We start from the raw sequence: 10,903 nt of genomic DNA on the forward strand, positions 1-10,903 counted from the left end.
TGTTTTTCTGTCAATATGGGGTGCTGTGTGTACATTAATGAGGAAAAAAAATGAACTTAAATGATTTTAGCATATGGCTGCAATATAACAAAGAGTGAAAAATTTAAGGGGGTCTGAATATTTTTCGTACCCACTGTATATACAGTATATATAAATATATATATACATACTATATATTTTTTTCCTGGCCAAATATGGCTTTTTGGGTAGTAGCGGTTGCTGACCAATGCCCTAAACTATTTGTTCTTTGATACTGTTACTGATGTTTTGTGCACCTGATGTACCTGTTCAGGGTATCATTGTCATGGGAACGTAATTTGTCGATCACTGGCTGTATGCCCAACATCAGAAACTCATAGCGCAGATGGATACGGAACTCCAGGCTGGTCTGAAAGCAGACACATGCACACAATATTGTCACATTATGCATAGTGATCTTTTCAGTAAATATTACCTGAACAGAGGACAGGAGAACAAAGGTTAAGTAAATCCAGGTAGTAATAAAAATAAGTTGCTTTAGTTAGAAGTCAACAAACAAAAAATACCAAGGCACTTGTCTTATTAAAAAAAATTGCTTTACAGTAGATACATTTATACAAACACAAACTGATCCTAGAGGAAAAATCTAAAACAGATGGTTGTGCGTGAGTGGTTGCAGTTTATCTTTTTGTTTAGTCTCACATTCTCTGTCCTGCTGCCAAAAATACACACTAGAACATCACAAAGAAAAGGTCCCCCACTCATGCAAGATTTTATACCATTTCAGTAACAGCTGGTTAGAAAAATAAAAATCATACATGATAGGAAAGTCAGAAGTTACTGAGAAATGTAATGCTCAATGGTTTTGGTCTTTTCATGTAAAATATAGAATTAACACCTGCATGCATCTTCCAAGATATTTAATATAATGAACCTATTGTGCTTATAAGAGTGTGCAGAGTGATTTGTTTTTTCACCACCTCTCCTGCACCCTGGCTGAGCACAGCATTGATAAAGGACATGATGGTGGTCTTCAGATTAACTTCATCTCTGTAGCGGCCTGTGAATCTACTCAAGTCTGTCAGCAGGGTCTGCACACAAGATAGAGGATATTCAAGTTACACCATTTGTATGTATACAGTGCTTTTGGTCTTTTTTAAAATTTGGTTGACATCAGTTTAACTAAAGAATTAAACATCACTGGAAAGTCTAATATAAAACTGCTACACATTGGATATGGGAAGTTGATATATCAGCCAGTTTAACTGAGAAAATTGATTCCACCTGTTTTCAATGACACTCCTGCAGATTCACGGACATATGGGTGCACTCCCCAGAAGTCTGCAAGTGCTAGGGGAATGTACCATATTTATTTTTAAAGACTTCTGTTTTTTGGATTTTTATTGTAAGTTTATTGCAACAACTCCTCCAACCTATACAACCTACATGGTCGTTTGTCCCTTCCCTCCCATACGATCCATAGCACTCCTATGGTAGTGGGAAGATTTGCAACAATTCTGCCAACATTAATGACATTACAGTATGTCACATTACCAACTTTTACAAACTTTGGTCATCATAGAAACAGCCATAAACACAAGCAGTGGGCTACTTAGAAACTGTCATAAATATGATGTTACGATTATGAAACCATCACAGCTTCATTATGTTTTGCCATACAAACTCCTTAGTTAGGGTTAGGCACAAAAACTACTTGGTTGCATTTACAGTAGCTAGATGGATAAAACACAGGACTTTCGTTAAGGAAAGCCAGCTTCAATTCCAGTGTGTGGCTTTGTTGTTATGTTTAGGAACACACACACAAAAAACACATTGGAATTGAAAATGACTCTTCTTAGCAAAAGTCACGTATTTTATCCACCTAGTCGTTCACCCCAATCTTCTCCTTTTGGGCCCCAATATAATATGTCCTGTTACTTACTCCTTTCCTTATCTCATAATTACGACACTGGCTAGGTGTTACCAGACTACAAGACGTAACAGTGTGTTGTAAGAACCTGCTGCTACAAACAACGTATACTGTCATATTTTACAGTCTAGTTTACTGATGTAGTAATCATTGATCATGCACATACAGAATACACTCATGCTGAAAAGCTAATTAGTTTTTATTGTTCTTAACAAGCAAAGTAAAGATTGGTTTTCATCCATTTCTGAGGACCCTCAGCAGTGAGTTTAATGTGGATATAAAATAGTTTGGCAGCTCATGGTAAAGCCACCAAATGACAGTATGGCCAGTCAAGTGTTAATGTTTAATTATCAACCACCCAAAACAATGTAATACCATATTATTTTGTCATTTTAATTTACTGTTTTAGTTTTGCAGTTATGTTGTCTAAGGGAAGTTAGGGTTAGGGGGTTCTTAAGGAGCTGTTTGAGCAAGGTGGTATGCTATGGGTCATGTCAGGGAATCAGATTAATTTGCAATAAATTAAATAAAATAATAAAATAAAATTGGACCTGAAAGCGTGTTCTCTCTGAGGCAAATTTCTGATAGTGCATCATAGCTTCTAGTACTTTCTTATGGCCCCCAGGGACCAAACATACTGCACCAAGGATCTCTAACACCGCAACCTGAAAAGAGACAAAAACGATTGGTTACAATCAAGGAGAACACATTTCATGATTACTTACCCAGTGAATGATCTTTTTAAAGATGAAAGTACAGATTTGTCTTCAGTTAAATAATTTTAAAGAAATATTTAGGTTGAAACCTGATAAAGGTGCATTAACAAAGATTTTACATTTTGTCTGATACCTCACATTGACATGGGACAGGGCCAGTGTCTCTCAGCTGTACTGATTGTTGTAAAGTGTGAGGCCAGTCTGAGTCAAAACACTGCTCTCAACTTTTAAAACATGTAACTTTTTGAGTATACAAAGGTTTGAAAGTGTTGTCTGCACAATTTGTGTCCTACCTACCTTGGTTTTGATGTTTTCAGAGGAGAGACTTTGTGCAATGATATTAATGCTTTCACAGTGGCCAAGGACATGGGCTCTGCCCTGGGAGTTGTTCATCAGAGCTTTTATACAGCCAATCAGTGAGGTGTGGATCTGAGACTCTGTGGTCTCATGGTCCATTGACATCAGGAAGTTTAGGATACAAGACAGGCCATCCCACTCAATGAATCGTGTCACAAACCTGAGGGAGATTGATCAGATTGACAGGTTAAAGTGATCATTTCAGTCACTGCAGTGTGGGAGAAAGTGCAACGACTCTGTGAAACCTCTACATTGTCAGAATAATGTATGTGTTGGAATCGAACCTCATTGGCTGTGTCCTCAATGCTGTTTTTAAACCATCTACGATTTTCAGTCTCTCCTGCTCTCCCTCATCCTCCAGTGCCAGCAGAGTTCTCCTCTGGAAGAAATGGGTTAAACAAATAGTGCCTCACAACTTTTCAAAATGCCAAACTGTCAGAGGAGAGCATTTAGCCAAACTGCTGCTTTGGCTCTTCACTATAACAAAATGTTACATAAAGTGTTTACACGTACTGCATACTGCTGTGGCTCAGGAGGTAGAGCTTTCCAGTCAACATATTGAAGTGTCCTTGAGCAAGACACTGAACCCCCAGTTTCTCCCAGTGATAACACCAGTGTGTGAGCATTTGTGAGTGCAAATGGGTGAATGACCAAGTAGTGTGAAAGCGTTTTGACTGTACTGTAATGCATAGAAAAGCGCTATACAAGTACAAGACCATTCACCATAAGTAATACTGTGTACAGTAATGGCAAAAAGAAAGCACATCCTCCTTCAGTTTCTGTTTTTATTCATCAGGGCCTAAAAACAATTGTGTTACACACCAACTTATTATTCTTTTTTTAAACCTCATCTAAAACAAAAAACATAACAGATTTCAATATGTGGTCACTGTTTCCCAAAAGTAAACCAACATTCAGAAACTAGGTGGGAAAGCAACAGTAACATGAAGGCAAACATTTTCTGTAGGAGTTTTTGGGCCCTATCTTGCACCAAACTCACGACATGCTGGGCAGGTCTGTGGTTCGTAATTTCCTGCCTGCGCAGTTACCATTTTCACAACATGTGCATCACATTGCCTTTTTACCAAGCAGCGTCTGTCGACTTCACGCTGGCAGGTGTGTCCGGATGAAAACGAGATGCGCCCAGGTAAATTTCAGGTGCTTTGGTTATATGAGGGTACACAAAGTGACTGCGCCACTGACCAGCAAACATTCAAGTCATTGTTGCTAGTTAAAATGGACGTGAGGTCACACACTGGCTGGATAATTGAATGTTACACCCAAAACACACCCCTGATTTAATGAGGAGATCAAGTTCAGCCCTTTTGCTACTGTGGTGGCATTTCCACAGCACTACTCCCATGGGTGCTTGAATCGTTTTTCCTCATCGTCAAACATGGACACACCAAAACACCGCTTGCACCAGTACATCTTGATCAGATGCCATGGATCCTCAAAATGAGGCCCTTTGAGTCTCTCACATCATTCTGGTGATACACCAATCAGCATAACATTATGACCACCTGCCTAATACTGTTTACATAGGAGACAATGTGACAGTTCGTTGACACTCATGTCACTCTGCAGCTCACTGCATCTTCTATGAAACCATTTGCTTCCACAGTTCTACTGTCAGGAAGAGCACAGATGTGTCTACAATTCAGTGAAAAACTTATGTAAAAGGAGTGAAAACTGTGGTCATGAGGACGAGTTAGAGAGAATTGTTTAGACAAATCCAACAGCCTCCCCACTCTAGGTGTGATATCACCACTACAGCCCCTGACTCTTTCTCTTCATAGAGACCAATGTACAATATTTCTCATTTTCAACCATTTTAACAAAGATTCAAATAAATGTTAATCTTTTGAAAAGTACAAATGGAAGTTAAAAGTTTAATGATGAAAAAGCTTAGAAGAAGAAATCTGGATGTAGTTTTAGGTAGAAGACATTTCACTTCTCATCGAAGAGACTTCAACAGTTCTGGGAGTTATCAGAACTTTAAATCACAGGGCAGAGGAAGTGCCCACAACTGCAGAAGGGATCAAGAAGGAGAAACTACACATCCAGAACTCACTTAAGGCTTCTGGATACCCTAAGTGGGCCTTCACCAAAGCAAGGAAGAGGCCCAACACCAACAGGGAGAAACCAGAAACAAGAGGGGATAACACTGTCATCCCTTATGTGGCTGGTTTATCAGAGAAGTTAAAAAGGATCTTTCACAACCACAATATCCCAGTTAACTTTAAACCAGGGAACACCCTGCGGCAGAGACTGGTCCACCCGAAGGACAAAACACCCAGACATAAACAGAGTGATGTGGTGTATGAAATTAAGTGTAGTCAGGAGTGTAACAACTTGTACATTGGTGAAACTAAGCAGCCGCTGCACAAACGCATGGCCCAACACAGGAGGGCCAACTCCAGTGGACCAGAGTCAGCAGTCCACCTCCACCAGAAGGAGAAAGGACACTCTTTTGAGGACAGTGAAGTCCAGATCCTCTCCAGAGAACATCGCTGATTTGAGAGTTTAATTAGTAATTCCTGGGTGCTTATTACCCTCTTAATGAGTGTGGAAGTAGGAAGGATGCACTTTTATTTTATTTTATTGGTTTACTTTTTGGGAAACAGTAACCACATACAGATTTGTGTTTGTGTGGGTGTGTCACCTGAGGTTATATATTTATTTGTTTGCTTATACAGTGGGTACGGAAGGTATTCAGAAGGGGGCTTCTACTAAATACTGAGCAAAGGGTCTGAATACTTATGACCGTGTGATATTTCAGTTTTTCTTTTTTAATAAATCTGCAAAAATGTCAAAAATTCTGTGTTTTTTCTGTCAATATGGGGTGCTGTGTGTACATTAATGAGGAAAAAATGAACTTAAATGATTTTAGCATATGGCTGCAATATAACAAAGAGTGAAAAATTTAAGGAGGTCTGAATACTTTCCGTACCCACTGTAGACGCTTATGAAGTCCACACAATTGTTTTTAGACCCTGATAAATAAAACATACTGTAGAACTGAAGTAGTCTTTTTACCATGACTGTATCTGACAATATCTATTATTAAATAAATGATAAAACACAAAGCCTCCATGTGTAAAATTGTTCCAGCGAAATATGTTTTGATATTCATTGTATTTTTTTTTCTCATATACTTTGTAATGTGTCCTGAGATAACTTTTGTTGTAATTTGGTGATATACAAATAAACCAGAATTGGCCTACTGGTAATAAAGTAAATGTGTCTGTAATAATCTGTGAATAAAACAGGTGGGTAGCAGTACTCACAGCAGCCATTGACCTGAGCTGATCAATATAAAACTCTGGCCAGCTGCTTGCTCCTTTATTCTCCTCTGCCTCCTGAAAGACACAGATATACAGGCACATATTAGTCACATTAATATGCCATCTGCTTCCTATTTGCCTTTTTTAAAATCCAAACAGAGAAAATGAGAACCTGCAGCAACTCTAAAAAAGGAATGTATTATAGAGGATATGTGGTATGTTGGTGGCAAGGTGACGTGGTGGTTAGCGCTGTCACCTCACAGCAAGAAGGTTCTGGGTTTGAGAAAATGACCGGCCTTATCCTTGACAGCTTTAGCCATGTTCAGACATGTTGGACAATGTAGTTTATTTAAACCATACTGAACATTTAAGTGGTAGCAACTCTTACCTAAAAGTAGTTGCCCAAAAGCCCACTATTAAATTATAAACCGCAGCAGGATGTAAATATTTCAACTTATATTTTCTTACCATTTTCTTACTACAGTAGATCTGCCATTTTTTCTCTGCTGGTAAAGCAAACATGGACGCTCGGTTCTCCTCTGTAAGGTCCAGCTCGTCCTGGATAGGGTGATGAAGATAAGAAAAAAAGCTGCTGAATATATCTGGATGTTGGAAGTCAAAAAGAAGTACACAGGAACACTGACTCTAATCTGGTACTCACTACTAGCTCTGTGAACACAGAGTCTAGCTCCTGAAGAGGGGGCATAGGTAGGGTGGGCTCCAGTGCAGTGGTGACATTATCATGGACATAGCTGATCTCTGGTTGGTCACTTCTTTTGAGGCAGCAAGAAAAGAGAGAGGATAAACTACGCCCCTGGGGCTGCTTCACCCAAGTTGCCATGGTTGCAGCGAGGATTTTACCAGAAGTATTGGCTAGGGAGATGACAGCTGAAATGAAATATCAGTTTTGAATTGAGTATTACTGAGTGCATTATTGAGGAGCTGCTCAAACATAGAAAACATAACAGTATCCAAGCTAAGGAGGCATCTGGTGAAACTAATGGCAGAAAGTGTTAAGTCTTTGAAAAACATTTCCTATATATTAAGTTTCTAAAGTTAGTTGACATGTGATTTATATCATGTTCTGTTAGTACTGCAATCTCCCAATACTGTATACAAATGAATGTTCTTTTAAACAGGAAATGTTACATATGATCGATTGAGGTATTCATACTCATGCTCCCTAGAGTGTGAACCCTTTGCACCTCTGTGTGACATCCCATAATCTTTGCTGTATCACCACCCACAGGACAAAATCAGTCAGCTTTAAACACAAGATATTTTGATAATGCAACTGTTAATTAAAGAAATCAGAATTAGCTCTATTGGCCAGGTGTGTTGTACAAGTTGACTTGGGTACAACGGCTCGCAGTGTGTATGTACAATGCTTTTTTGTAAGGCAATGAGTAAGACAAGTAGATAAAAAGAGAGAGAGAGAACAAGGAAATAAAAATAATGTGCATGCCAGAAAAAGAAATTTGCATTAGGAAAACAAAAATAAAGTACTTATAAATATAAAAGTATATATACAGATGCGGTTTTTCAGATCAATATATACAAAAGTATAGTCACAAGGTATTGTACTATTGCATCAGAGCAACAGCCTGGGGGAGGAAACTGTCCTGGTGTCTGGTTGTCTGGTTGTCTAGGTGTACGGTGATGTGTAGCTCCACCCAGAGCGGAGGAGCTCAAACCGTTTGTGTCCAGGGTGTGAGGGGTCTGCAGAAATCTCCTCTGCCCTCCTTTTGACCCGTGAGGTGTACAGGTCCTCCTTGGAGGCCAGGCTTGCTATGATGATCTTTTCTGCAGTCCTGACTGTCCACTGAAGTCTGTACCTGTCCTGTTTGGTTGCTGAGCCAAACCAGACAGTGATGGAGGAGCAAAGAGCAGACGATGATTCCTCTGTAGAACTGTATCAGCAGCTCCTGGGGCAGGTTGGACCTCCTGCACCAGGTCAGGAAGTACATCCTCTGCTGTGCCTTCTTGATGATGGTGCTAATGTTGGACAACCACTTCAGGTCCTGGGAGATAGTGGAGCCCAGGAACTTGTAGGACTTTACTGCTGATACAGTGCTGCTGAGTTTGGGGGAGGGATCTCTTCTTGAAGTCCACTGTCATCTCCACTAATATGAGTGTGTTCAGCTCCAGGTTGTTGTGACCACACCAGAGGACCAGCTGATCAACCTCCTGTGTGCATGCAGAGTCGTAACCATCTCAAATGAGACTGATGACCATTGTGTTGTCCGCAAACTTCAGGAGCTTGTGCAGACTAAGCTCGACTGTGGAGATGTGGACTTCCAGTTACCTCTAAGGACTTTGTCAGGTCCCCTGCTGTTTGTTTGTTATTTTGTTAGTTTTATTTTGTTTGTTTCTTCTTTTTTTTTTGGTGTTTTGGATTCTTATGTAGCTCTTAAGGCTACATTTGAGCAAGTTTCCCAATGGCTCTCAGTTAGAGTATCAGTGGAAACCTGTGAATTGATTTGGAGAAGGCTGTACATAGCAGACAACCAAGCAATCTGGTCGACTTAGAACACGTATGCCATGAAGAATGGGCTAAAATTACACCTGAAAGGATCCAAATGCATAGTATCAGAAGATTCTAAAGCAGACCTTTCTACCATCATTCAGAAAGCTAAAAATAAAGAGGCAGTGAATCCGTCAACAAGACAATCATCCAAAGAACAGAGCAAAGTCAACTCAGGAATGATTTAAAAAGAATAAGGTCAAAGTTTTACCATGCCCTTCCCAATCGCCAGACTTTAATATCACTGAAAACCTGTGAATTGATTTGAAGAATTCTCCTGAGTCCTCAGCCTTTGCCCCCACACCACGTCCTGAGTCTCGGCATCCTTACACTTCTCTTTGTTCATTAAAAATCTAAGTAAATTACTGTGATTGCTGGTTATCTGTTGTCCTGCCTCTGGGGTCCTCCACGCCTTGAGAGCCGACCAGCTTAACAAATAGTAATAATAATGAAGCCGACTCAATAAAAAGAGTGAGAGGGTTTTAACCTTTTAGAAATTTTATATAAATTTTAAAAGATTTACAGCATAGCAGCAAGCAATAAGATAAAATATCAGGATCATCAACATTTATTATTTGATTGGCTTACAACTAAATAAATCAACAGCTATTTCTAAATATCAATTTAAACTATTATACTGATTAACATAATTATATTTGAGTTATATTTGAGCTCTCAATCACTGTATAAAAGTCAAAGAGTTTCTTGCTGATTTCTAGTCCTCAGTGGGTTTAAGTTGTTGATTATGGGATTTTATTGAAAATTATCCTTCCCTCATAGATTTTCCTATAGGTGGGGATTCACACATTGGTTACTGTGAGGTGGAGTTTAGAGTTAAATTGTCCCTCATTGATTTCCTAGGTAGTGACCCTGTCTTCTTTTCCATCCCTTCCTCCCCCACAGCAAGAAGCCACAATTGAGATGCCCTCTCGGCCTGCCTCCCTGTAGTTTTTTGGTCTTCAGGATGTAAGAAAACAACTGGACAGGGCCTCCGGCAGCAACTGCTGAGCAGGGTGTTGTTTCTCTTTTTCTTGTGGTTTTTAAAGGGTTCTTGTCATCTAGGCTTTGTCCTTTCATCCAACCAGATGCTACTGTTTTCCACTATTACATTTCTTGGCAGACACAGTCCTGTTTTTCAGAGCTATTTCATATCTTTTACCATCAAGGTTCAGTACACTGCCCAGAACTTACTTCCTCCCACTGTGATTCAGCTTTATCCACTTCTCTTTTAGTTACTTACACATTTCACTTTAAATGTAAAATCACTTTCATAAATTTTTCAATACAACCATTTCTTATTTTTACCTTACACATCTAAATAGTAGTTATTGTAAACAAAACACACATAAATCATCCTCTGATTATCCTTACTTACTAAATATCTTACTTTCTACTTTATGCATTTTAGCTGTAGCATTTTAATTATTCTTTTTTCTTTTCCAACTTCTCTTGCTGTTCTTCTCTTTCTCCTCGAAATCCAGTTCTGCATCCCACTCATCCACCACCACATATTCTGCATTCTCTGTCATTCCTTCCCCTCCATCCCCCCAGAAGCCTGCTGGTTCTTCTTCCATCAGGCCAGGTGTGATAAGGAAATACAGGTTTACCATCAACTCCTCTATGTACTCCTCTTCCTGCACTGGGATCATCTCCATCACAGGTGCATTCTCCTCTAAATCATGCAGCTCATTTCCATCTTCTTTTGGCTTGTTTGTTGTCTCCTTGGACTCCTCTTCCTTGAATAGTGGCCATTCCAGTATACCTAAATATTCTTGTAGGACTTCTAATTGTAAAGAGACATTCTGTTTAATGGCCTCCTGCAGCTCCTCCTGTAAGGTCATTTCTAATACTGGATTGTCAAAGGTCGGCACTGCTTTAGTGCCCTGTGTTTCTTGGGCCTTATCCTGATTCTCTCCAGGACCCACTTTTACAGCTCCACTGACAGCATTAAATATTATGTTGATGAAAAATTTTTTTTTTTTGTTTTACTCTTTTTGCCATTTCAAAGTAAGGAGATACAGACTTTTTCACCAAACTGTAGGTCAGTCATATTATACACTGACCGGCCACTTTTAATAGCATACAGTATCTGTACAATTGATTGCCTTTC

The 10,903-nt window shown here is 39.4% G+C and overlaps 1 protein-coding gene across 1 annotated transcript in view; it reads right to left on the bottom strand.

Moving 5' to 3' along the window:
* LOC109959625 (disheveled-associated activator of morphogenesis 1-like) overlaps positions 1-10,634 on the bottom strand; it is a 60,640-nt gene extending 50,006 nt beyond the window's left edge. The window contains exons 1-9 of the mRNA XM_020599142.1: positions 10,238-10,634; positions 6,931-7,157; positions 6,738-6,827; positions 6,273-6,344; positions 3,267-3,361; positions 2,923-3,142; positions 2,461-2,574; positions 960-1,070; positions 285-388 (exon numbers count right to left, since the gene is read on the bottom strand). Of these exons, the coding sequence (XP_020454798.1) occupies positions 285-388; positions 960-1,070; positions 2,461-2,574; positions 2,923-3,142; positions 3,267-3,361; positions 6,273-6,344; positions 6,738-6,827; positions 6,931-7,157; positions 10,238-10,634 (1,430 nt within the window). The remainder of the gene's footprint in view (positions 1-284; positions 389-959; positions 1,071-2,460; positions 2,575-2,922; positions 3,143-3,266; positions 3,362-6,272; positions 6,345-6,737; positions 6,828-6,930; positions 7,158-10,237) is intronic.
* Positions 10,635-10,903: the final 269 nt, after the last annotated feature.

This window comes from Monopterus albus, unplaced genomic scaffold (assembly GCF_001952655.1).
Source record: "Monopterus albus unplaced genomic scaffold, M_albus_1.0 scaffold40.1, whole genome shotgun sequence".
Taxonomy (NCBI): domain Eukaryota; kingdom Metazoa; phylum Chordata; class Actinopteri; order Synbranchiformes; family Synbranchidae; genus Monopterus; species Monopterus albus.